The 26896-nt window shown below is 38.2% G+C and overlaps 6 protein-coding genes and 1 pseudogene across 6 annotated transcripts in view; 3 read left to right on the top strand and 4 right to left on the bottom strand.

The window, feature by feature from the left end:
* The window catches only part of LOC103963222 (protein NRT1/ PTR FAMILY 8.2), a 19595-nt gene extending 6844 nt beyond the window's left edge, over window positions 1-12751 (bottom strand). The window contains exon 1 of the mRNA XM_048569116.1: window positions 12606-12751. The gene's annotated coding sequence lies outside the window, so the exon portion shown is untranslated. The remainder of the gene's footprint in view (window positions 1-12605) is intronic.
* On the top strand, window positions 6391-7155 carry LOC125470275. Its single transcript, XM_048569118.1, is given in 3 exon segments — window positions 6391-6859; window positions 6992-7028; window positions 7030-7155. Coding segments are annotated over 3 exon segments (594 nt in total). The 5' UTR covers window positions 6391-6428.
* Window positions 9495-19335, bottom strand: LOC103963225 (protein NRT1/ PTR FAMILY 8.2). The gene is made up of 5 exons (XM_009376007.3): window positions 19224-19335; window positions 12317-12537; window positions 11946-12163; window positions 10855-11408; window positions 9495-10660 (listed from the first exon to the last, which is right to left on the bottom strand). Exons 2-5 carry the CDS (start codon window positions 12456-12458, stop codon window positions 9826-9828), a joined length of 1749 nt encoding a protein of 582 aa, XP_009374282.2. The 5' UTR covers window positions 12459-12537; window positions 19224-19335; the 3' UTR covers window positions 9495-9825.
* On the top strand, window positions 13769-14748 carry LOC103963277 (protein OCTOPUS-like). The gene has a single exon (XM_009376075.3). The coding sequence runs from the start codon at window positions 13829-13831 to the stop codon at window positions 14576-14578; it is 750 nt and encodes a 249-aa protein (XP_009374350.2). The 5' UTR covers window positions 13769-13828; the 3' UTR covers window positions 14579-14748.
* On the bottom strand, window positions 14944-15914 carry LOC125470276. The gene is made up of 2 exons (XM_048569119.1): window positions 15649-15914; window positions 14944-15548 (listed from the first exon to the last, which is right to left on the bottom strand). Exons 1-2 carry the CDS (start codon window positions 15680-15682, stop codon window positions 15088-15090), a joined length of 495 nt encoding a protein of 164 aa, XP_048425076.1. The 5' UTR covers window positions 15683-15914; the 3' UTR covers window positions 14944-15087.
* Window positions 16212-19362, bottom strand: LOC125470274 (protein NRT1/ PTR FAMILY 8.2-like). Its single transcript, XM_048569115.1, has 5 exons — window positions 19224-19362; window positions 18934-19139; window positions 18569-18786; window positions 17466-18019; window positions 16212-17271 (listed from the first exon to the last, which is right to left on the bottom strand). Exons 2-5 carry the CDS (start codon window positions 19073-19075, stop codon window positions 16437-16439), a joined length of 1749 nt encoding a protein of 582 aa, XP_048425072.1. The 5' UTR covers window positions 19076-19139; window positions 19224-19362; the 3' UTR covers window positions 16212-16436.
* A 4612-nt stretch (window positions 19363-23974) lies between these two features.
* On the top strand, window positions 23975-25150 carry LOC108868379 (annotated as a pseudogene).
* The last annotated feature ends 1746 nt before the right edge of the window (window positions 25151-26896 follow it).

Below are 26896 nucleotides of genomic sequence, written 5' to 3' on the forward strand. Positions count from 1 at the left end.
CTACACCTCCACCGCCGGTAATGGAGGTGGGGAATCAACGGGTGCACTCCAAGACTGATTTTTCTTCTTCATGATATAACATATGTATTTATTTATTAATACTCTATTTTAATTATTTCATAACGCAATAATGTTGTTCACCCGTATTATAACATATAAATTAATAACACTATGTAACCACCACGGGATGGTCAGCAGTTGTGGACAAATTTCAGGCCGATATCTCCCACTATATGTCCTAAGTTTGATTTAGGGTGGTTAGTGATTGTGGACGAATTTCAAGCCAATATTCCACATTGTACTTCCTCAGTTTGATTCTTGATACTGGTGATCACCACATGGTTGTCAGGGAAAAGATGAAATGCATAGTCTTCTCAACTTCCAAAAAGATAAATTGGAGTAATAATTCTACTAGCTCGTCCTTTTTTTTTTTTTTGAAAAAAAAAAATACTAATAATAACATCAAGTGTGATATTTTATACTCATAAATTTCTCTGGGTCAACCCCAAGGTTTTGAAGCCAACTCGTCTTTCTTGGTTCGAGTTGTGGACAACCTGGAATTTGGACGTGTTAAAATCTAGTGTTTTGCTGACATTTGACCGCGTCCTAAGGAATGGTAGTCTGCAAATTTACCTAAAAATGGCATGCCCAAAAAAATCCCTAGCTAATTTGTGAATCTCTGTTCTAAAATGATAAAACTTTGTGAATCACTAAAAGTTGTCAATGCAGTATCCCTTCTTAATAAACACAAAAAAATGATCCCTCCAAATTTACGTCACTTCCTCAATACCTTCTATTGCGCAATCCTTTTCAAATTTTCTGTAACAACATTTGCGTAGGAGTTGTTATTAAGTATACAAGTTAGCAATACAGTTAGTAAGTTGGTTAGAGTAGTTAGGCTCTCCCTTATAAAAACAGTTGTGTAACCTTCATTCCATCAATCAATACAAAAGCATATTTCTCTCTCTAAATCTATCTCTCTGTAAAACTCTCTGTGTTGATCTTTCTTCTCTTCAGCTTTCTTCTTGATTTTCTTTCAATTTCCAAACATTACAATGTAGCTAATATGGTATCAGAGCCACTAGGCTCACGCCATTGATGCTGATGGTTCCATTTCCTATTAGTTTTCATCTGTATATAGCTTAATTTCTTTCCAAATTTTCATTAGATTTTCGGTGCTTCTGTGATTGTTCTTGGGTTCTTTCTCCGTTTCTTGCTTCGAATGCCAGAAATACTTTCGTTCCGGGTTTTCTTGAATCTGATTCTTAGCATGGGCTGAATCCTCAGAGAACAAGATGTTGAGGGTGTTCCGAAATCCGAAAATTTGTCACCAGATACAAATCGGACAGAGTCTTGGTGTGCTTGTTGTCCAACGAAACCCGGAATAGTCTCAGCAAGTGCTACTCTTACATCCTCGAAATCAAAATTCTTTTCCCCTGCGGTTTCTCCTACACTGGAAGCCGGTGTATTCGCAGGAGTTGGTGGTACCGACTCGCTGGATTCGGTGTTTTCCTTAGAATCTTCTGCTGCTTCGCTGGGATCTGGGCTTTCAGAATTTGGTGCTGCTTCCCCAGAATCTTGTGCTTCTTGCGGAGAACTTGGTGTTGTTTGTTCATCGGAATCGGAAACTTGCCCAGACATTGTTGCCCGTTGTTCACCGGAATCTGACATTTTCCCAGAAAATTTTCTTTCCCAAAACTCTATCGACTGAAAGGGTTGATTACGCAATGCAAGAAGCATTAATCTCACAGAGACTTCTCTCCGTCTTTCACCACCATCTTCGCTTATTTCTTCGTATTTTCGGGTTCCAGAACGATAGAGATTTCTGGTTCTCTCTCTCTCTTAATTTCTTGAAAGATTTGATGGGTGAATGGGGATGCAGAGCTCACGGACCTCTCGCCATCCATGGTTCATATATAAAATTTCAATTTTGATATGTGCTATGTTCTCTGATATGAAAGAATGTTTAGACCTATGTGCAGCCCAAGTGTTTGACGAAATGCCAAGCTCAAAATTTTCGAGAAGTTCTTTCTCTGCTTCACTGATAGTCTGCAAGGTTATTGGGTTTGATCTTTCTGCAACTCTTGATATATTTGGAAAAATGCGCGTGAATTCTTGCATTCTGGTATGTACAATTTTGTGGTTGTTCCGATTATGGTTTGTGTCAAAATTCAGAAATGTAATGTCTAAGAAGTTTGTTCATCAGCTAACTGAGGAGTGGTGCAATATTTTCCTTATTACAGCCTATAATTGTAGACATCGAAATTTCGGTGAAACAAATGTTCACCAACGTATTAAAGTTTTGACGTGTCAGGGCATACATGGCATACGCCACGTGTCGTACAAATTGTACACATGGCATGTGACTCAACAAAATAGGAAGAAATACCCTTGGATGATTAAACAAGTTTTTCTTCTCAATTTGGGCAATGACAAGGTAAGCACATTTCAATCCATTACGGATCAAAGCAAGTTTTTCTCATTTGGGCAATGACAAAGCAAGCACATTTCAAGTTTAAAATTGTATTAAGTGGGAAATTAGGCCATAAATAAGACCACTTTAATTTCAATATTGCATTAAGTGGAAAGTTAGGCCATTTGTTAGACCACTTCAATTTCAATATTGTATTAAGTGGGAAATTAGGCCATAAAGAAGACCACTTCAATTTCAATATTGCATTAAGTGGAAAATTAGGCCATTTGTTAGACCACTTCAATTTCAATATTGCATTAAGTGGGAAAATTAGGTAATAGTGCTTGGGTGGGAAAATTTTGTGGTGGTGATTCACTCTCAAAGCCTATAAATAGGCTTCTCCATCAAGAGAAATAGAACACACCAAAACCTTGAAGCCTTAAAGTTCTAAAGCTCTCAAGAAAATCCCGAAGGATCAAGAAAGCACTCTTCGTTCTTCGTCAAATCCTCCTTCAAGATCAAGCCCCAACGGCCCTTGAAGAACTTCCACCAACTCAAGATCAAGCCCCGACGGCCCTTGAAGAAAGTGTTCATCATTCATCATCCGTTCATCCTAAGATCAAGCCCCAACGGCCCTTTGGATCAACAACATCAACAAATCCACACATCCAACCGTTCTTCAAGATTAAGCCCAAAAGCCCTTGAAGATCCTGTTGGAAATGTGCTCTAAAACCAATCATATGATGATACTTTACGGACATTTCAAACTAATGTAGTTTAAATGTAAAGGGCAAACATTATTGTTTGAGCCGTCTCATATAAATGTTATATGCTTAAACGATAAGTCCAAGGAATATGTGATTGGAAGAATGCGATCTAAAGAAGTTAGATTCATGAGACCATTCTTTCGTTGACACATCCTAAACGTTCCTGATCATAGGATTGTCAATTGGGCATTGACAGTCCGTTAAGATCAGTACGTGCTATGTCTTCTCTCAGGGAGAGTGACTAGTCTCGAGTCATTGGTGTGTGTGACATCAAGACAAGTACGTAGGTGCTCAATAGAGAATGAGTTCACTGAACACGATCAACGAAGAGTTCTCATATTCATGTCACATGAGAACTCATGGTTGGGATAATGCAAATTAGTCTTTTGACCTGAGGCATCACAGTTGTCTTGTGGTTAGGTCCTTAATCTTTGATTATGTCAAAGTCACTCCATCATGAGGGTGTCCATGGCATCGTTGGGGTTAAGCCACTTAGCCATGGAGGCAAGTGAATGCGCAACAAGGGATCTCTAACCTTCAAACTGTTTGAGGGAGAATACTCTATGATATGATTTTGAATCTTTGGCCAAAGTATGAATGAGATTTAGGAATGTGTTCCAAATCACATTCAAGGTAATCATATAAGCACAAGACTCACATTGGATAGTAGACATGAATAAACTATCAAACCAAACAATGTGGTCAAGAGTATTGTATTAGAGAAAGACCGTATTGCATTTGTAATCCTAAAACTGAATAGGTTCTCCACCTCTTCTGATTAGCTTGGGTAACCATGACATGCTGCTAGGCGTCAACCATGGTTTGTGGAAGCCCTAAAAGTGTATTATCACTAACGGGAGAATTGAAAGTAAGTTTCAATTCACAATCGATTAGAAAGAGTTTTAATCGCCCACTGCCTCGCTAAAAGGAACCTAATGGATCGTTCACCGAGTAAGGTAGAGTTTGAAGAAACAACGGAGATGAGTAAGAATAATTAAATGGTTTAATTATTTATCTAAGGCTAGGATTAATTAATATGTTAATTAATCAAACGAATAAGTTCGTTAAAAGACCTCGGGTTAGTTTTGGGCCGCAAGGCCCAATGGGATTTGAATGTCAAGCCCATTAACTCAAGTTGTATGACAACTTGAATAAATAAAGGGCTTGAAAGCCCAATAAACCCTATAGGCTTGCCATGTTAGAAGAATAGGGCTTTTGGTCCATTAGGTCACTTATTTGAAGGGACTATATAAAGGACTTTATAGCCTAAAATTTACATATGGTAATTTTTGGGGAAATGATGAGAACACAAGCTCTCATTTCTCTCTAAAATTTAGGCCACCTTGGAGGGATCATCTAGCAATCAAACTCCTCCAAGGTCACTCATTTCTTCTTCATTATGCCTTGGTGATGAATCATTAGAGGTTCTCAATTTTGGGAACTTGGAGAAACCTTTTCATCCATCCAAATCCATGGATCTAAGATGCAAGGAATGAAGGCCCTCTCTTTGGGTGATTAGCCTTTGCTTATGCAAAGAGGAATCTACAAAGGTATTGATTTCTCAACTCACTTTGTTTTGAGTTGAGTCTTGGTTCACCTATCTACTAGGCTTTGAATTTCATGGGTAAATGTTTTGTTTTAAGTGCATACAAGCATGATTCCGCCTTTAATTGTTAATTGCATGCTATTGATGTTGCTTAAATGAACATGTTTTTCACAAATCTTCCTTCAGATCCGCTCATCCATCAACCTTCAAGATCAAGCCCAAAAGCCCTTGAAGAAATCCACACAACCATTATTCAAGATCAAGCCCCGACAGTCCTTGAAGAAAGTGTTCATCATTCATCATCCGTTCATCCTAAGATCAAGCCCCAACGGCCCTTTGGATCAACAACCTCAACAAACCCATACACCCATTCTTCAAGATCAAGCCCAAAAGCCCTTGAAGATCCGCTCATCTATCAACCTTCAAGATCAAGCCCCGAAGGCCCTTGAAGAAACTTCCATCAACCTTCAAGATCAAAGCCACGAAGGCCCTTGAAGAAACTTACAACTGTTCATCCAAGATCAAGCCTCGACGACCCTTGGATCAACAAATCTACATCTTACGGAGATAGAATCAGAGGATCAAATTACAAAGAGATCGTAACCCCAAAATCATTAAACACAAAAAATATTATTTTGTGCATGTATTCTTGTCTCTTGTTTCAGGAATCATTCGTGTTCACAATAATGTCGAGTCTAACCAACTCAATTGTTAGCATGAATCTACAGTAAGTCCGGTTATACGATGAAGTTTGATGAAGTTGTAAACGGTAAATCCCACGAAGGGTAATTCCGTGATGTAAGTAGGTAAATCCCACGAAGGGTAATCCTACATAGATGTTGATTTTCTGTTGTTGAAATTGTGAAGGCCGATGCCACTGTTAAGAGTAGTTGTATTTTGGTAAAATCCACAAAGGGCGATCCCGTGGTGCTATAGTTAAGGCCGATGCCACACTATAGTTTGTTATTTTTCTGTTTAAAGGCCGAAGCCAATGTTAAATGAAGTTGTTGACGGTAAATCCCACGAAGGGTAATCCCGCAAGAAGTTGTTATAACCGGCCTGAGGGTGTGTTACAATTTTATAAGAAGCTGTTCATCCACGAGTTTGTTGGCACTGTCATAAACAAGAGGTTTTGGTGGTTGGGTTTGGAAAGCGTGTACTAAGAATTGATACTACTAAAGTTGTGAAGGGTGAACCCCCTTCTGCTGATGAGCCTCTCAAAATGTCCTGTTGAAAAGCTGATTGATGGAGTCAAGTTTGTCGGTAAACATGATGGAGAAGTGACTTTTCGATAAGGAATTTGGTGTGTCAAAAGAGTTACTCATGAGACTTTGGTGTGGGATTGCAAGATTGCAGATGGTTCAACATTGTGTTCAGTGATTGTAGATGTTCTTCCAATCTCAAACTGGGTTTCCCCAGTTGAGATTGAGGGGGAGTATTAAGTATACAAGTTAGCAATACAGTTAGTAAGTTGGTAAGAGTAGTTAGGCTCTCCCTTATAAAAACAGTTGTGTAACCTTCATTCCATCAATCAATACAAAAGCATATTTCTCTCTCTAAATCTATCTCTCTGTAAAACTCTCTGTGTTGATCTTTCTTCTCTTCAGCTTTCTTCTTGATTTTCTTTCAATTTCCAAACATTACAATGTAGCTAATAGTTGTGGCAGCTACCCCATCAATCACCGGCATTTATATATATTCCATGGAACGTAAACCAACTGCACCTCCGCGGCGAGTAATGGTGGTGGCCGATCCAACCCGGGAATCAGTGGGTGCACTCCAATATGCGCTTTCTCATGCAGTACTCGAACACGATGAATTGATCCTTTTCTTTGTTGAGAACCAAAATACATGGAGGAATGCATTTATGACGTTACTCAAAATACCTAGCATCGCCTCTGTGGCTTTTGCTACCATGTCCTTCGAAGGAACCGTAGGGGAGGACGTGGATTTTCTTAAGGAAATGAAGAAAGTTTGCGAATGCGTACAACCAAAACTACGTGTCCGTGTAGAGAGGTTGGCAATGGAGGAAGTCAGAGACAAAGCACACACCATTCTACATCAAAGCGACGTTCTTGGGGTCGATACCATAGTTGTAGGGCAACGAAGGAAAATTTCAATGGATATTTTAGGGTGAGTTTTCTTTATCGACATTTCTTTTTTGGGGTAAAGAGTTACGAATTAAAATCGAATAAGTTGTAGGTTTAATTCCTTCCAATGTAATTGTTGGCTAAATATTTTTGTTTTTGTATGCGTGTGGAACAGATCACATACGTGGCCTGGAGGGCGAGGGGTGAAAGGCGATAGACACGGCGGACTACTAGATCGAAAATAGCAAGCGGACTTGTGTTGCAGTACAGAAAAAGGGGTTAGACGGAGGCTACCTTCTCAACTCAAGAACCCACAAAAATTTCTGGCTTCTGGCTTAACCTCGCTCGCTTGATCAAATCACCACCTTAACCTGGCAGGGATCGTGGTTAGTAATTCATCATGTTTAATTTCTCTCGGTAAAGGAGTGAATTCCATACGTACAAAAGGAGATTGCACATATTTGGAAATGCTGCTGGCTCTGAGAAACCCTTGGACATATTTGACAATGCTAGGTCACAGCAATTACAAACTGTACAAAGTAATCTCCTCATTGGTTTGCAACACACATTTCAGAGTTCTTTCTGCTTGCATGAATCTTTCTACTGGTTACCCTCCACTTCATGAACATTATAAATTGTCATATATTAGGGCATGATCTATGCCATTTGTAGATAACAACTAAGTTGTCTGGTCGGCTGGGTACGTATATCTATTATTTCTACAACATATATTACGTGACCAACATCTGCTACTTTAATAGATTGTGTGTTGCAACAACTCATGAGTGTAACAAAATCTAAAAAAATAGAAACCCATACAAATTGTGGTACCAATTTCTAAGGTCGAAGGTCATTATTGACTCAGCATACGTATCATAAAAGGAAAATTCGACCTGGGCTGGTCTAAAAAATGTTAGGTTTTAAAGGTTTCGATACAAACCCTGGCCTTCAGCAACTGGGTTGGTCCATTTGTTCCTTTTTATGATCCGGGTCAGTCCATAATATTTTGAAAAAGGGTTTTATCACAAATGGTCCTTATAATTTACCTTTACTATCAAGATGGTCCTTGAAATTGAAAATCAATCAATGTAGTCCCTTAAAATAGATGTCGCAAATCAACATGGTCTATTAAAATTTCCGTTAAGTGCTGATGTGGCACCTAAATGGGTCTCACAAGATTTACGGGTTTTTATCACAAATGATCTTTGAAATTGACTCACACCATCAAGATGGTCCCTGAAATTGACCCACACCATCAAGATGGTCCTTAAAATTAAAATCGATGAATGTAGTCCTTGAAAATAGGTGTTGCAAATCAATATGATCATTCGGCCACAATTCTGTAAAAATAAAATAAAATAAAATAAAAAATTATGTGCTAATGCGGGTTTAATAATTAATTTAAAAAGTTGTCTAAATACCATTTTGCACATGAGAATTTTTCTTTCTTATAGTAGGACCTACTCTGAAGAGATCCATTCCATAAATTCTCAAGGGCACAAGGCAAAACCAAAGCCTAAGATGGGGTTTGGAAAAAGTTTTCAACCAACAATAAACGCATTTCGGTTATAACCTCATTATCTCACAGCAGACCTCGCCTTTCTTTGAGTCACTAGACCACCAGGGAAGCGCCGAACAAGAGCTTTCCAAGATTATGATTGTGAGGATGTTGATCACTTAAATGTTAATGGTGATGTCCCAGAAGTCGTTGCCAATCAGCCAAGCCGTCACCAAAGGTGATATCGATCCATGTTCAATTCGATGAAGGGTGTCAAAGTGTGTAAAGATGGGTGTATTGAGATTTTTTTTAGAGAGTAGACAGAGATAGAGGAATGTGGATTGGGATCAAAGGTGATTGCAAGACTGAGTTTTTGGTTTGACAACTTTTTATTAACTATTGAATTATTAAACCTATTTGTAATTTTTTTAATTTAACTAGACTTGTGTGATTCATTTATGTGTCACATTAGCACATTACAAAATTGTGATGGAAGGACTACAGTAATTTGGGGCACTTACTTGCAAGGCTACATTGTTTAATTTTCAATTTCAGGGACCCTTTTGATGTCACAAGTCAATTTCAGGGACCATTTTGATGTCTTAGGGTCAGTTTCAAGGATCATTTGTGAGGAAAAAAGGACTTATGGCACCCATTTATGTGCCACATCAGCACTTAGCGAATTTTTTAACAGAATTCGTGACTCATTCATAAAAACTGTTACATTAAAATGGATGGAGGAGATGAAAACTTTAATTTAAGTTGTAACGGGTCAATAATGCAATGCTTAATTCGTGAATCATTCCTTATTCCTGACTTTTCCGATTGAGAGTTTTTTCAGATTTTAAATAAGTAAATGTGACACAAATGTTTGAAGAAAATGTTTATCTTATCAACCGAAAATTCTAAAATACATTTAAATATTGAATACTTCGCCACTTAAAAACAGTAGATCTAGTCCAAACAATTGTCAAAGAAAATTGATAACCCTAGGAGAATTGTGGCCTCGCCCACTTATTAGAAATTTAGAAGTAACTCTTTTGTTGCTTCTTGTGGGGCATTCAGATGAGGTCGTCCACTCACAGTTGGCCCTTGCAAGGAAGGACTCGAACAAATATTAAGTAGCAGTTGTAGTGTTGTACAAGTAGGGTTAGCCTTGGCGCAACAGAAAAGTTGCTCATTTGTGGCAAAAAGGTCATGTATTAGAGTCGTAAAAACAATTTTTTTGCAAAACAAGAGTAAGACTATGTAAGATAGACAGTTCCACTTCAACCCTCGCAAAGCAGGGCGCCTTTTGGCTTGGGGTCGCCGTAGTGGTGTTGTACAAGGCAAACACAAGACAAACTATATACAAGTAATTGAAAGCCAAAGTAAAACCTAAAAATCACCACAGTACAGAAACAACGCGGAGTCCCCGACGGTCATTTTGCGATCAACGCAGAGTAAGATACTCACTTATTATCTTTATCATTCTTACGGTATAGCTTCTTTTGGTGATATTCTTTTGGTAATCAACGCAGGGTCCCGACGGTCTTCTTATACGTGTACCACTCGGAAATGAAGAGGTATACTACTAGGTTAAGAACACTCAGCATTGCTAATAGCAAGAAGAAATAATCAAGGTGTCCGTAGTTCAAATTGTCCGGTATCCATCCAGGGTTGCCGTCCTTTGTAGTCGTTTTTGTAACGATGGAGACAAGAATAGAGTTGAAGTAGTTTCCTAGTGCAACGGTGGAGAGTGAGAGAGCAGAACACAAGCTCCTCATGGCGTCTGGGGCTTGATCATAGAAAAACTCCAGCTGTCCTATGCATGTGAAAACTTCTGCAGCTCCTATGAGGAAATACTGAGGTACCTGCCAAAAAACTGACATGGGCATGTGCTCGTATTCGTAATAGTTGTTCTGTCGAACACTTCGGAGTCTGATGAGTTCCAAAACTGTAGCACAGACCATGGAGAATATGGAGATGAAGAGGCCAATGCCCATCCTCTGGAGTGTAGTTAGGCCATTCTTGTGACCAGTGTGTTTTCTAGCTGCTGGGACAATGATTCGATCGTATATTGGGACCCAAAAAATGACACTTAGGGTGTCAAAGACGATAAGAGATGCTGCTGGGATTTTGAAGCTAGAATGGCCAACACGAACATCCATGAGGGTGCCTTGCAACACAAAGAAGTTGCTCATCTGATTGCAGGCTGCAGCAAAGATGATACCAGCGGCCCATATAGGAAGCAGCCTTATGATTGATTTTAGCTCCTCGACTTGAGTAACTGTAGTGAGTCTCCATGGGCTTTTCGAGTCCTTTATATTGTCATCTTGTACCTCCACCGCTGCTTTGTCAAAGAACCTGAGCAGTAAAATTTCAGGTCAACAGAACAGCAACAACAACGGAAGTAAAACTACGAAACCACCATTCGCTCTAATGCTAGAGAAAAAGAATTCTCAATCTTATAGTTTGATTACTGAACTGAAGTGAGCCTTAATCCCATCTTAGCAATATAACTTTAGAAGTAAAGAAGATTTTTGGGTTTAAAAACTAACCTGAATTCATTTGTGTGATCAAGCTTGCGGCTTCCTTGGATGGAAGATTCTGCATCTGCAGTCTCATACAAAAGGGACTTGTCTTCCGGTACTTTCACCTTGTATTTTCTCACGGACGCCACAACCACCTGAATTATGCGTGTCACAGGACTACCTCCAGGCTTCTGATTCCTATACAACCGAGTCCCCGAAAAGAAACTCAGCACAGCAATTGCCATTGCCACTGCTGGAACACCAAAACCCCATCCCCAACCCACGTTGTCTTGTATCCACACCAGCACAGAACTAGCAATCAAAGCACCAACATTGATGGAAAAATAAAACCAATTGAAGAAAGAAGCCTTGTGCTTCTTTTCAACCTCATCGTCGTCGTCAAACTGGTCTGCACCGTAGGACGAGACACACGGCTTAATCCCTCCTGTCCCCAATGCTATTAGGTAAAGCGCTATGAAAGTTGCTGCAGTTTGTCCACCATTTGCATGGCAATCATCTTTGCTAACACAGGTTGGTTTCATGCCCGGGACCGATGCTGACATTGTCAAAAGTGTCATCCCCTATGCAAACAATTACAGAATCCATAAGTTTCTATTGAGTGAGAAGATAAAAACCAAACAAATCAAATTCCAACAACACCCAGCAGGGTCATGTATTAGAAAAATTAAGGCAAAGTATGATTGTTGGCCTGCAGTAAGCTATGTTATGAATTAAAGGGACATTTGCAAATCAGTTGGGATAAGCAAATAGAACCCCCCGTCTGATAACCATTTCGTTTGTAGTATTTAGGTTTTCGTTTTCACTTTTTATCTCTCATTTGGCCTATATATTTTCCTTATATCTCTAACGAAAAACTAAGAACTAAAAAAAAATGATTATCACTCACAGTGTTTAGTGCAGTGGCAGAAAACAATGATGCTTATGCACCCTGGTGTCGCTCAATCCCACGAATCCCCTCCCCCTAACAACTAACAATTTAACCCACTAACGATATTGTTTGTAAAAAAAAAAAAAAAAAAACGAAATGGTTATCATACTGGCTAGTGACTTTCCAAATTGAAATAAACTAGTAAGAATTTGAAGGCAAAAGAACTTACAATGAAATAAATGATTGAGAAAGAGGCAATAGTCTTGTATCTTCCCAAATAGGCATCAGCCAGAAAAGCTCCAAGCAATGGAGTAAGGTAGCAAGTTCCACTCCAATTCGAGTTATTTTTCGCAGCAACAGCACTCGTCTGGTTCAATTGGGTCTTGAAATAAATCACCCGATTTGAGCTCATTCCATAGTATGCCAACCTCTCACAGCATTCATTCCCTACTCACAAATCAAACCCAAAAACATTAATTAATTAAAAAACCAAATAAAATTAGCTTCATTAAAATAAAAACAAAAATAAAAATCCAATCTTTGATTCAACTTCCCGGACCAAAATTCATTGCATGCATGTTGGAAATCTTCAAAAAGTACCTAGAATAAAAGGGCAGGCTTTCCAGGTTCCGGTTGCATTTCTCTTCGCTGGGTTTCCACGGAAATCCACCGTGCCATCATTTGTGTACACATCTTTTTCTTCCGGTGGTGCTGCTTTGGCGAGCATATCATCTTCTGCCATGGCTTCTGGACTCTGTTTTGCTCTTGTCCTTTTGGGGTGTACCCAAAATTTACAAAAACCCAAGCTGCAAACCCAGCAACTGGATTAAGCAAAAGGGTTAATCTTTTTCACCAATTTTTGTCCAAATTTCAACACAAAATTACATACCAGAGGCAGAGTGCAGGCTGGCAGAGATGCAGATGGAATGGAATATGGAACTTTTTAAATGTAATTATCTGTTATTCGGCAAGAGAAAGCGAACCAGAATACTGATGAGTGTGGTGCTCAATTACGTAGGCTCCCATCGCGAAAAAGATTTGGCAAATGGCCGGTTTATTTGCATTGACTTGTCTCCAGAGGATAATGAACATGTTTTACAGTATGTGGATGCATGTGGCCGGGGAAGTGTAAAATATTATTATTTCTTGCAATTGCCATGGGGTTAGGGTGGAGCCAACAGGATTCTTTTGGTGTGGATCTTAAAGATTTGTGATACATGTTCATTCATCGTACATCGTGATCAATTTTGTCAAGTACTGTTTTTCTTTAATTTTAAATAAAAATATTTAAAATAATTTCTAACCGCACGATATACCATAAACGAACATAATTTACGAGTCTTCAAATCCTCACAAAGAAAATCCGACGAGTATCCGGATTCCAAGGTGGAGATTCCAAGTTTTCGATTGCCGTTTGAAATTGGAAATACAGTGTGTGAATATGCATACCTGACAACTGTATGAGCTTATTATAATGAAATCGTGAATTAATAACGTGACACGTTCTACGTCACGGGAATTTTTTTAATAATTATTAATTTAACTTTTACTTAAATTGAGGTGCAAATTTGACCGTAACAAATGTGGTGCACAAATTCAGTATGCCTAAATTTGTTAGAGTAGAATTCTTTCAGCTTCAAATTCTCCTTTTTTCTACTTTCCTCATGTTTGAACGATTACTATTAAACAACGTTTAATATCTTATGTTGACTTGTTTATAGAAAAAAGAAAAAAAAGAAAGCGAGAGAGAAAGAGACTGAAAGAAAAGAGATTTGGAGGGGATAAAAAAATCTTATTGTTTTTTCTGTAAAGAGTAAAATGAAGTTTCCTTAATCATCAAACATGATCCCATGAATACGTAGAAAACACGTATCTAGTCATGGTTGATTAATGACTTCTCAAAATAGAATATATTCCAAATACATATGTCATGGTTTCTTACTTGGACATGATACAAATATTTAAATTTAATATTTTTAGATACTTTTTCATAAGCCAAGAGGCAAATCTTGTGCCACTTCAACTGGTCGTATAAACTAGCACGCATCTTAGCTCCGAAGTCTTTTCCATAGAATTATAACAATTTGTCCCACTCCTCAAAAGCCCATAGGAATGGAGTTTCGAACGGCCAAAGACTGTTACAATTCGCAGCGGCGGCGGAGCTTCGAACGGCCGAGTTTCGATCGGTCCGCAACGGCGGAGGTTGATGAGCTGAAGTTGGGATCAAATGCTAGAGTCTCCCCTGCCACTTCAGAGTTGTTCTATGGGGCCAAGCTGCTGATCACAGAGAAAGAATTGATGAGTTCGATGGGTTCGAATTCGAAGTTGAAATCTGCTGAAGATGATGAGCGTGCGGAGGAGAGCAGCGGCGTTGAGATTGTCTCTGGACATGTTTGCAAAAATGCGGCTTCGGAATCAACCAATGGGGTTGATGTTGATCGTCAAAAGTCGAATAGGAGGCACAAGAAGTGGAGCTTTTGGGGTTTGATGCAGAGGAGAAGCGAGAAGAAATGCGTAGACGAAGGATCCGCGGATTCTTGGCAGAAGCTGAGGAGGGTGGCCAACGGAGAAGAAGCCAACGCCTCCGTGAGTCAGAAGCTGATTCGAAGTTACAGTGTCAGCTGCCGGAACCAGTGCAAAATGGTTGGCTTGTTAAGCAATGTGAATGGTGTTGGTGCGGAAACTAAAAGCAATGAAGTGAAGACTCTGCAGAGGAACAAGAGTGCTCGGTATTCGCCGAGCAATCTCGATCACGGGTTGCTGCGGTTCTACTTGACGCCGTTGAGGAGCTATCGGAGGAGTGAATCGGGAAAGAGCAGGCCAGGCAACAACTCACAATATCTGTCCAAGAATGTCTTGTAGATGTCTTTGTTATGTAGTAAAGCCAAATTTTAGTGGATTTTCTTGTTTTCTGAGGAACACAAACACTTCCCCTAACGGTTTTTTCCTGACAATGCCAAAATTGCCAATAAGGCAATAATCTGAATTTGAGGAGTTTGTAATAATACAATTTAGTTTGTTTATCTTTGAAATCATTGGTACACTTTAGTTTGTAGCTTTTGTTGAATTATTATTAAATGAAACGAATTACGAGATCCGATTAAAGAACGGGAGGCGAATGCGGGTTAGGTCTGTTGGCTAGGGTAGTGTATCTGCAACTTATTTCTTTGCAACGCGCTTATGCAAAGTAGGGTTTTGTTAAAAGCATAGTGAGAATTCCATAAAAATATCCAAGGTCTTGTGCATTTATCTCACAGCAATTCTTGAGCAAGTACTCACAAAGTGCTTTTATCCAAAAGCAATGCAAAGGCTAATCACTTTTACACACAAACGCATAAACTATCACATAACCATGCAAATTTTTACACATTTCACTCAGCGTCAACGACGTAACCCTTCTCTTGAAGCTCGGAGACGACCTCATTCTTCATCCGCACCCACAGCTTCTGAGCTTCCTGCTCCAGCTTCTTCTTCTGCAGCTCTTTCTGATAATTAAACGCATCTTTGTCCGTCTCGACAAACCCTTTCGGGCCAATTGTCGTGCCGATCATTCCCCCCTTGGCAATAAACTCTTCCATGGCTTCTTCATCCCCAGGGTACGGGAACTCACGACGCTCGTACAGGTGCGCTAGCTCTCTCTCTTCCTTGGGCCTAGGCTTGAGCGTCCACCACCCAAGTGGCGATTTCTCGTTGTAGAGCCAGGCCACGCCGAAGAGAGTGTACGTGCATACCAATGCCTTGCCTATTTGCTTCCAGAAGTAGTAGTCTTCTTTGCCCAATCCCACTCTTTTCAAGTACTTCTCGGCATTGAACGATTTGGCCAATTGGTATCCTGAAACGTTTCACTGAGGCATTTCGTCAAACACTTGGAGGGTTGTAAGAGAACCCAGACAGATTTATAGACCGTTGAAATGCAACACATTAGGTATTACCTGCTTTAGCATCTTGATAGCGTTTGAGAACCATTTTTGCGATCGGATATTTGTGAGGACAAATCTTTCAGTCTTCTGCAATCTTGCTCTGAAAGGAATCAAAACTAAATTTTTAGGGTCTTCAAATGGCTATTGTCGGCATTGACTTAGGGTAAAGAGAAGAAATGGGGTATATAGTTATGACAACTGAGCCAAGCAAGAAACCCAAAATCGAAAAAGACCATACAAGGCCTATCTTCCCATCAATTTTTATCTAATACACATCTTAAGGGGTAAACCGTCGTTTGATCCCTTAAATTATTACCTACGAGTAAATCACATGCTGGTGATATACTAGTATTTGACGGCAAAGTGGATGATATTTTATCGAATCTTATAGTGAGGGTCAATTTTAATTTGTTGTTCATTTGTGGCTAAAAGGTCTTATATTAGAATCGTAAAAACAATTTTTTTGTAAAACAAGAGTAAGACTATATAAGATAGATAGTTCCGCTTCAACCCTCGCAAAGCGGGGCGCCTTTTGGCTTGGGTCGCCCTAGTAGTGTTGTACAAGGCAAATAGAATGGGCGCAAACACAATGATTGACTTTTAATTAACTTGTAGTCTCTCCAACAGACTTGCATACACAAGACAAACTATATACAAGTAATTGAAGGGCAAAGTAAAACCTAAAAATCACCAGAGTACAGAAACAACGCGGAGTCCCGGATGGTCTTTTTGCGATCAACGCAGAGTAAGATACTCACTTATCATCTTTATCATTCTTATGGTATAGCTTCTTTTGGCAATCAACGCAGAGTCCCGACGGTCTTCTTGTACGTGTACCACTTGGAAATGAAGAGGTATACTACTAGGTTAAGAACACTCAGCATTGCCAATAGCCAGAAGAAATAATCAAGGTGTCCGTAGTTCAAATTGTCCGGTATCCATCCAGGGTTGCCGTCCTTTGTAGTCGTTTTTGTAACGATGGAGACAAGAATAGAGTTGAAGTAGTTTCCTAGTGCAACGGTGGAGAGTGAGAGAGCAGAACACAAGCTCCTCATGGCGTCTGGGGCTTGATCATAGAAAAACTCCAGCTGTCCTATGAATGTGAAAACTTCTGCAGATCCTATGAGGAAATACTGAGGTACCTGCCAAAAGACCGACATGGGCATGTGCTCGTATTCGTAATAGTTGTTCTGTCGAACACTTCGGAGTCTGATGAGTTCCAAAACTGCAGCACAGACCATGGAGAATATGGAGATGAAGAGGCCAATGCCCATCCTCTGTAGTGTAGTTAGGCCATTCTTGTGACCGGTGTATTTTCTAGCTGCTGGGACAATGATTCGATCGTATATTGGGACCCAAAATATGACACTTAAGGGGTCAAAGACGGAAAGAGATGCTGCTGGGATTTCGAAGCTAGAGTGGCCAACACGAACATCCATGAGGGTGCCTTGCAACACAAAGAAGTTGCTCATCTGATTGTAGGCTGCAGCAAAGATGATACCAGTGGCCCATATGGGAAGCAGCCTTATGACTGATTTTAGCTCCTCGACTTGAGTAACTGTAGTGAGTCTCCATGGGCTTTTCGAGTCCTTTATATTGTTATCTTGTACCTCCACCGCTGCTTTGTCAAAGAACCTGAGCAGTAAAATTTCAGGTCAACAGAACAGCAACAACAACGGAAGTAAAACTACGAAACCACCATTCGCTCTAATGCTAGAGAAAAAGAATTCTCGATCTTATAGTTTGATTACTGAACTGAAGTGAGCCTTAATCCCATCTTAGCAATATAACTTTAGAAGTAAAGAAGATTTTTGGGTTTAAAAACTAACCTGAATTCATTTGTGTGATCAAGCTTGCGGCTTCCTTGGATTGAAGATTCTGCATCTGCAGTCTCATACAAAAGGGACTTGTCTTCCGGTACTTTCACCTTGTATTTTCTCACGGACGCCACAACCACCTGAATTATGCGTGTCACAGGACTACCTCCAGGCTTCTGATTCCTATACAACCGAGTCCCCGAAAAGAAACTCAGCACAGCAATTGCCATTGCCGCTGCTGGAACACCAAAACCCCATCCCCAACCCACGTTGTCTTGTATCCACACCAGCACAGAACTAGCAATCAAAGCACCAACATTGATGGAAAAATAAAACCAATTGAAGAAAGAAGCCTTGTGCTTCTTTTCAACCTCATCATCGTCGTCAAACTGGTCTGCACCATAGGACGAGACACACGGCTTAATCCCTCCTGTCCCCAATGCTATTAGGTAAAGCGCTATGAAAGTTGCTGCAGTTTGTCCACCATTTGCATGGCAATCATCTTTGCTAACACAGGTTGGTTTCATGCCCGGTACCGATGCTGACATTGTCAAAAGTGTCATCCCCTATGCAAATTACAGAATCCATAAGTTTCTATTGAGTGAGAAGATAAAAACCAAACAAATCAAATTCCAACAACAACCAGCAGGGTCATATATTACAAAAATTAAGGCAAGGTATGATTGTTGGCCTGCAGTAAGCTATTTTATGAATTAAAGGGACATTTGCAAATCAGTTGGGATAAGCAAATAGAACCCCCCGTCTGATAACCATTTCGTTTGTAGTATTTAGGTTTTCGTTTTCACTTTTTATCTCTCGTGTGACCCATATATTTTCCTTATATCTCTAACGAAAAACTAAGAACTCAAAACAAAATGATTATCATTCAACAGTGTTTTAGTGCAGTAGCGGAAAATAATGATGTTTATGCACCCTGGTGTGGTTCGATCCCACAGATCCTCCTCCCCCCTAAAAACTAACAATTTAACCCACTAATGCTATCGTTTGTTAAAAAAAAAAAAAAAAAAAAAAAAAAACGAAATGGTTATCAAACTGGCTAGGGACTTTCCCAAATTGAGATAAACTAGTAAGAATTTGAAGGCAAAAGAACTTACAATGACATAAATGATTGAGAAAGAGGCAATAGTCTTGTATCTTCCCAAATAGGCATCAGCCAGAAAAGCTCCAAGCAATGGAGTAAGGTAGCAAGTTCCACTCCAATTCGAGTTATTTTTCGCAGCAACAGCATTCGTCTGGTTCAATTGAGTCTTGAAATAAATCACCAGATTTGAGCTCATTCCATAATATGCCAACCTCTCACAGCATTCATTCCCTACTCACAAATCAAACCCAAAAACATTAATTAATTAGAAAACCAAAGAAAATTAGCATCATTAAAATAAAAATAAAAACCCAATCTTTGATTCAACTTCCCGGACCAAAATTCATTGCATGCATGTTGGAAATCTTCAAAAAGTACCTAGAATAAAAGGGCAGGCTTTCCAGGTTCCGGTTGCATTTCTCTTCGCTGGGTTTCCACGGAAATCCACTGTGCCATCTTTTGTGTACACATCTTTTTCTTCTGGTGGTGCTGCTTTGGCGAGCATATCATCTTCTGCCATGGCTTCTGGACTCTGTTTTGCTCTTGCCCTTTCGGGGTGTACCCAAAATTTACAAAAAACCAAGCTGCAAACCCAGCAACTGGATTAAAGCGAAAGGGTTAATCTTTTTCACCAATTTTTGCCCAAATTTCAACAGAAAATTACAAACCAGAGGCAGAGTGCAGGCTGGCAGAGATGCAGATGGAATATGGAACTTTTTAAATGTAATTATCTGTTATTCGGCAAGAGAAAGCGAACCAGAATACTGATGAGTGTGGTGCTCAATTATGTCGGCTCCCATTGCGAAAAAGATTTGGCAAATGGCCGGTTTATTTGCATTGACTTGTCTCCAGAGGATAATGAGCAAAGTCATCGGTGTGGGTCTTACGGTATGTGGATGCATGGGACCCGGCTTCTCTGCTCCCAAACACTCCCATCCCCTTTTATCTTCTTTTCTATTTTGTGTTGTCACGATTAAATTACGTTAATATTTTATATTAATTTTTTTTATAGAGATAATAAGATAAAAAATAATAATGATATAAAATGTTGACATAACTTAACTGTGACCGCACAAATAAAAAAAAATAAAAATTTATGGAAACTGTGAGGCAAAGAAACCAGGTCTGGGTGCATGTGGCCGGGGAAGTGTAAAATATTATTATTTCTTGCAATTGCTGTGGGGATCCAGATTCTCGCGTGAAGATTCCAAGGTTTCGATCCCGGTTTGAAATCGGAAATACAGTGTGTGAATATGCATACTTGATAGCCGTATGAGCTTATTATACTGAAATCGTGAATCAATAACGTGACACGTTCTACGTCACATTAATTTTTTTTAATAATTATTAATTTAACTTTTACTTAAATTGGGGTACAAATTTGATCCTAACAAATCTGGTGCACAAATTCAATATGCCTAAATTTGTTAGAGTAGAATTCTTTTAGCTTCAAATTCTCCTTTTCTCCACTCTCCTCATGTTTAAATGATTACAATTAAACCACGTTTAATATCTTATGTTGACTTGTTTATAAAACAAAAAGAAATAGAAGAAAGCGAGAGAGAAAGAGACGGAAAGAAAAGAGATTTGGAGGGGATAAAAAAATCTTATTGTTTTTTTGTAAAGAGTAAATGAAGTTTCCTTAATCAATCAAACATGTTCCCATGAATACATAGCAAACACATATCTAGTCATGATTGATTAATGACTTCTCAAAATAGAATATATTCCAAATACATATGTCATGGTTTCTTACTTGGACATGATACAAATATTTAAATTTAATATTTTTAGATACTTTTTCATAAGCCAAGAGGCAAATCTTGTGCCACTTCAAATGGTCGTATGAAACTACCACGCATCTTAGATCCAAAGTCTTTTCCATAGAATTATAACAATTTGTCCCACTCCTCAAAAGCCCATAGGAATGGAGTTGATGCTCCCACATTCATAGCTAGACCTGACAATTTTTGACACGACTTGTTAGCCTGATACGACATGATATGAAATTAACAAGTTTTTGGATTGACACGATAACGAATCGCGTTCTTATCGAGTAACCTGATAAATACTTAATAAGATAACGGGTTGATCCAGGTATACAGATGAGTAAACCGTTACACGATAAAAAAAATATCAATTGAAAAATTTTATACTACTAAAAAATTTATAATTGACAGCTGTAGGATTTGATTCTGGTATAAATCCTCGATGGTAAAGTATGCATTTTAATATCGTGCCCCCTGATTCCGTTAGACAAGAGGAGAGTGGAGGAATGAAGCATTGAAGTCAATGTAAACTCTTCCTTCTTGTTCTTCATGGCTATAAACAGTTTAATATTATTTATTTTATGGAAGCATAGTTTCTCACTCACAAAATATATGGTTCTCTCTGACGACGTTGTGTTCACAAATATAGTAGTTAACAATATATGGGAAGAAACGGTCACATGAGAGATTTTTCAATGTGTGTAACAAACGAAACAGTACGTGACATGTTATTTAAGAATAGTGAAAAGTTTTTTCTTAATATTCTTTAATTTATATAATTACATGTGGTGTACAATTTCATATATGAACATATTGAAGCATCTCTTCGCCATTGAAGACATTTCAAATGAAAAATCTTACTTTAAAGCTGATCTTTCAACCTAAAAAAATTGATGGGTTATAATTTTAGGGTTTGGATCTCATCCGGATATAAGTTATGGAGATTCTAGGAATTCTTACATTTTAGTCATTTATCGTGTATTGTGCTGTTAGAAATTATTAACTTTTTTATTTAAAATTAAACACAAAAAAATACATGATAAAAACTAACTGCATAATATGTTATGAACGATTAAAATGTTGGAATCCCTAAGATTCCCAACAAATGAATCTGGAGAAGATCTTCTTTCATAATTTTATATAAAACCAAGTATACACAAAAAAAATTGCAGACGTAATCTAGATTCTAAGATATCAACATTGAACCGAGGAAAAATAATAAAATAGTGTAACAAATAATTAGATTAATATCGTACTCCAAGTCAAGTGTGAACAAAAATAAATGGCCAACTTTTGTACGTTGAAATTTAGTCCAAGATGACATAATACAGATAGGTCAGAGAGGCCAAAAGTGTTTTCAATTGTACAAGAGATTGCGTAGTTGATGGTTTTGCATTATTCCTAGTTTCAAGAATATTATTTGAAAATATTATTCAGTACTATGATTTGATAATATTTTTTTTCATTTAGAAGTAAGAAATATTAAATTTGAATCTCATAGATGATGAATTCGTTATCAAATTAAGTTGCTCATGTGTAACTTAGCCGAACTCCACCTCTTAGCCTAACTCCTCATCTCCTTAGTGTAAAAATATCGATGTACTAAAAAAAGAAGACATTATTTGAAAATAAATATGCAAAGTTCTAAAAGACTTTAAACACTAGTCGGGTAGCAGGCTGGAGCTTAGCGCTTAGACGGATTTAAGAAGGTTTATTATATATTGTATAAGTAAGTGTCTATTTATACGTTAAAAAACACATATTTGTACTTTGATACAATAATTGCAAAATAAAAGGACATATTGATTGTCAAGTATTAGAACATATTGAACACATGGGAAATAAGCATATAATGAGTGTTCGTCCAAGTATTAATAAGTCTCTTACATTTTACTAACAAAATAAAATGCAAAATGATATTATCGGTTTTTTGTCTAAGTGAAAGTTGCAACCTAGGCGAGTTTAGACGGACGCTTAAACGGGCTAGCCGGATGCCTAAGAAGATTTAGGTGTACTTTCTTAATTTTCAAAAGTCTAAAAACTACTCGAAACGATAACCAGCCGATTAACCCACCTAGGTAGCTCTAGACGAAAATTTTAGGATAGTGTATACATAAGTAAACAAAGAGACAAGTAAACAAAGAGACGTGTCTTGGTGCAGGATTATTTTGGAAGGGCATAGCTTGACTCATTCCCACCCTTCTCTTTCAGCGCCAGCTTGCAGACTCTTCAATTAGCCCACCTTCAATTATTTTATAGAAAAGGTGGAAGATTTTGGTTAAGTTTCACAATTGATTAATTATAATAATTTGACATTAAATTCATTATTTATAGATATCAAAATTAAAATCTCTTACCTTATAGGTAGAGATAATATCATTAAACGGTAATTTTATTGGAAAATCAACGCAACTTTAAATTAATGATCTATACACCTTATCAAACAAAATTTTAGCCAAAAATGATTTTTGAGATTGACATAACTTCTCACTTTGGTCCTTGATATTTGAAATCGATAGAAGTGATCCATGGGTTTGTCCATCGTAAATCATTTTGGTCCTTATATGAAAAATCTTTGTTAAATAAAAATCAAAATGATAATACTTTCAATTTAATAATTAATGGGTCAAAATGTATGAAGTTAGACAAACTCAATAAACATTTCTATCGATTTAAATCTCGAAAACCAAAATGAGAAGTTATGCCAATTTCAAAAACTATTTTCGCTAAAAAGATTTTAGCCCTATCAGTCTAATAGTAATTATCTTCCCACCATATATTAAAAGAAGTTTCAAGTTTGCATCCCAACCCCTCCGACAAAAGGATAAAAAAGTTTCATTAAGCCGGCCAAAACATATGGTGTCAATTTTTTGTGATAACATTTGGGTAGGAGTTGTGCCGGCTGCCCTTCAATGACCGCCGCACATGAGCCATGGAAAGTAAAGCTACTACACCTCCACCGCCGGTAATGGAGGTGGGGAATCAACGGGTGCACTCCAATATTGATTTTTCTTCTTCATGATATAACATATGTATTTATTTATTAATACTCTATTTTAATTATTTCCTAACGTAATAATGTTGTCCACCCATATTATAACATATAAATTAATAACATCTATGTAACCACCACGGGACGGTCAGCAGTTGTGGACAAATTTCAGGCCGATATCTCCCACTATATGTCCTAAGTTTGATTTAGGGTGGTTAGTGATTGTGGACGAATTTCAAGCCAATATTCCACATTGTACTTCCTCAGTTTGATTCATGATACTGGTGATCACCAAATAGTTGTCAGGGAAAAGATGAAATGCATAGTCTTCCCAACTTCTAAAAAGATAGATTGGAGTAATAATTCTACTAGCTCGTCCTTTCTTTTTTTTTTTTTTGAAAAAAAAAAGTTACTAATAATAACATCAAGTGTGATGTATTATACTCATAAATTTCTCTGGGTCAACCCCAAGGTTTTGAAGCCAACTCGTCTTTCTTGGTTCGACTTGTGGACAACCTGGAATTTGGACATGTTAAAATCTAGTGTTTTGCTGACATTTGACCGCGTCCTAAGGAATAGTAGTCTGCAAATTTACCTAAAAATGGCATGCCCAAAAAAATCCCTAGCTAATTTGTGAATCTCTGTTCTAAAATGATAAAACTTTGTGAATCACTAAAAGTTGTCAATGCAGTATCCCTTCTTAATAAACACAAAATAATGATCCCTCCAAATTTACGTCACTTCCTCAATACCTTCTATTGCGCAATCCTTTTCGAATTTTCTGTAACAACATTTGGGTAGGAGTTGTGGTAGCTACCCCGTCAATCACCGGCATTTATATATATTCCATGGAACGTAAACCAACAGCACCTCCTCGGCGAGTAATGGTGGTGGCCGATCCAACCCGGGAATCAGCGGGTGCACTCCAATATGCGCTTTCTCATGCAAGTACTCGAACACGATGAATTGATCCTTTTCTTTGTTGAGAACCAAAATACATGGAGGAATGCATTTATGACGTTACTCAAAATACCTAGCATCGCCTCTGTGGCTTTTGCTACCATGTCCTTCGAAGGAACCGTAGGGGAGGACGTGGATTTTCTTAAGGAAATGAAGAAAGTTTGCGAATGCGTACAACCAAAACTACGTGTGCGTGTAGAGAGGTTGGCAATGGAGGAAGGCAGAGACAAAGCACACACCATTCTACATCAAAGCGATGTTCTTGGGGTTGATACCATAGTTGTAGGGCAACGAAGGAAAATCTCAATGGATATTTTAGGGTGAGTTTTCTTTATCGACATTTGTTTTTTGGGGTAAGGAGTTACGAAAAGACGAATTAAAATCGAATAAGTTGCAGGTTTAATTCCTTCCAATGTAATTGTTGGCTAAATACTTTTGTTTTTGTATACGTGTGGAACAGATCACATACGTGGCCTGGAGGGCGAGGGGTGAAGGCGATAGACACAGCGGACTACTTGATCGAAAATAGCAAGCGGACTTGTGTTGCAGTACAGAAAAAGGGGTTAGACGGAGGCTACCTTCTCAACTCAAGAAGCCACAAAAATTTCTGGCTTCTGGCCTAACCTCGCTCGCTTGATCAAATCACCACCTTAACCTGGCCGGGATCGTGGTTAGTAATTCATCATGTTTAATTTCTCTCGGTAAAGGAGTGAATTCCATATGTACAAAAGGAGATTGCACATATTTGGAAATGCTGCTGGCTCTGAGAAACCCTTGGATATATTTGACAATGCTAGGTCACAGCAATTACAAACTGTACAAAGTAATCTCCTCATTGGTTTGAAACACACATTTCAGAGTTCTTTCTGCATGTATGAATCTTTCTACTGGTTCCCCTCCACTTCATGAACATTATAAATTGTCATATATTAGGGCATGATCTATGCCATTTGTAGATAACAACTAAGTTGTCCGGTCGGCTGGGTACGTATATCTATCATTTCTACAACATACATCACGTGACCAACATCTGCTACTTTAATAGATCGTGCATTGCAACAACTCATGAGCGTAACAAAATCTAAAAAAATAGAAACCCATACAAATTGTGGTACCAATTTCTAAGGTCGAAGGTCATTATTGACTCAGCATACGTACCATAAAAGGAAAATTCGACCTGGGCTGGTCTAAAAAATGTTAGGTTTTAAAGGTTTCGATACAAACCCTAGCCTTCAGCAACTAGGTTGGTCCATTTGTTCCTTTTTATGATCCGGGTCGGTCCATAATATTTAAAAAAAGGGTTTTATCACAAATGGTCCTTAGAATTTACCTTTACTATCAAGATGGTCCTTAAAATTGAAAATCAATCAATGTAATCCCTCAAAATAGATGTCGCAAATCAACATGGTCTGTTAAAATTTCCATTAAGTGCTGATGTGGCACCTAAATGGGTCTCACAAGATTTACGGGTTTTTATCACAAATGATCTCTGAAATTAACTCACACCATCAAGATGGTCCCTGAAATTGACCCACAGCACCATCAAGATGGTCCCTAAAATTAAAATCGATGAATGTAGTCCTTGAAAATAGGTGTTGCAAATCAATATGATCTTTCGGCCACAATTTTGTAAAAAAAATAATAATAAAATAAAAAATTAAGTGCTAATGTGGGTTTAATTAATTAAAAAAGTTGTCTAAATACCATTTTGCACATGAGAATTTTTCTTTCTTATAGTAGGACCTACTCCGAAGAGAGATCCCTTCCATAAATTCTCAAAGGCACAAGGCAAAACCAAAGCCTAAGATAGGGTTTAGAAATAGTTTTCAACCAACAATAAACGCACTTCGGTTATAACCTCATTATCTCACAGCATACCTTACCTTTCTTTGAGTCACTAGACCACCAGGGAAGCGCCGAACAAGCTTTCCAAGATTATGATTGTGAGGATGTTGATCACTTAAATGTTAATGGTGATGCCTCAGAAGTCGTTGCCAATCAGCCAAGCCGTCACCAAAGGTGATATTGATCCATGTTCAATTCGGTGAAGGGTGTCAAAGTGTGTAAATATGGGTGTATTGAGATTTTTTTTAGAGAGTAGACAGAGGTAGAGGAATGTGGATTGGGATCCAAGGTGATTGCAGGACTGAGTTTTTGGTTTGACAACTTTTTATTAACTATTGAATTATTAAACCTATTTGTAATTTTTTAATTTAATTAGACTTGTGTGATCCATTTATGTGTCACATCAGCACATTACAAAATTGTGATGGAATGACTACATTAATTTGGGGCACTTACTTGCAAGGCTACATTGTTTAATTTTCAATTTCAGGGACCCTTTTGATGTCACAAGTCAATTTCAGGGACCATTTTGATGTCTCGGGGTCAATTTCAAGGATCATTTGTGAGGAAAAAAGGACTTATGGGACCTATTTATGTGCCACATCAACACTTACCGAATTTTTTAATAGAATTGTGATGGAAGGATCGCATTGATTTGCAACACTTATGTTCAGGGACTACATTGATTGATTTTCAATTTCAAGAATCACCTTGATGGTGAGGGTCAATTTCAGGAATAATTTGTGATAAAAACCTTTAAAAAATGATAACGATC

The sequence above is a fragment of a genome, unplaced genomic scaffold (genome assembly GCF_019419815.1).
Source record: "Pyrus x bretschneideri cultivar Hongxiangsu unplaced genomic scaffold, Pyrus_bretschneideri_v1 Contig5, whole genome shotgun sequence".
In the NCBI taxonomy this organism is placed as follows: Eukaryota; Viridiplantae; Streptophyta; class Magnoliopsida; order Rosales; family Rosaceae; genus Pyrus; species Pyrus x bretschneideri.

Excerpts from the sequence above, each read along its gene's own strand:
- LOC125470276 (XM_048569119.1), bottom strand. The coding sequence starts at position 15,682 with ATGGTTCTCAAACGCTATCAAGATGCTAAAGCAG. Across the intron at positions 15,549-15,648 it reads CTATCAAGATGCTAAAGCAG|GATACCAATTGGCCAAATCG; the intron begins GTAATACCTAAT and ends GAAACGTTTCAG.
- LOC103963225 (XM_009376007.3), bottom strand. The coding sequence starts at position 12,458 with ATGGCAGAAGATGATATGCTCGCCAAAGCAGCACCACCGGAAGAAAAA. Across the intron at positions 12,164-12,316 it reads AGCCTGCCCTTTTATTCTAG|GGAATGAATGCTGTGAGAGG; the intron begins GTACTTTTTGAA and ends ATTTGTGAGTAG. Across the intron at positions 11,409-11,945 it reads TCTCAATCATTTATTTCATT|GGGATGACACTTTTGACAAT; the intron begins GTAAGTTCTTTT and ends TTGTTTGCATAG.
- LOC125470274 (XM_048569115.1), bottom strand. The coding sequence starts at position 19,075 with ATGGCAGAAGATGATATGCTCGCCAAAGCAGCACCACCAGAAGAAAAA. Across the intron at positions 18,787-18,933 it reads AGCCTGCCCTTTTATTCTAG|GGAATGAATGCTGTGAGAGG; the intron begins GTACTTTTTGAA and ends ATTTGTGAGTAG. Across the intron at positions 17,272-17,465 it reads GATCACACAAATGAATTCAG|GTTCTTTGACAAAGCAGCGG; the intron begins GTTAGTTTTTAA and ends TTTACTGCTCAG.
- LOC103963277 (XM_009376075.3), top strand. The coding sequence starts at position 13,829 with ATGGAGTTTCGAACGGCCAAAGACTGTTACAATTCGCAGCGGCGGCGG.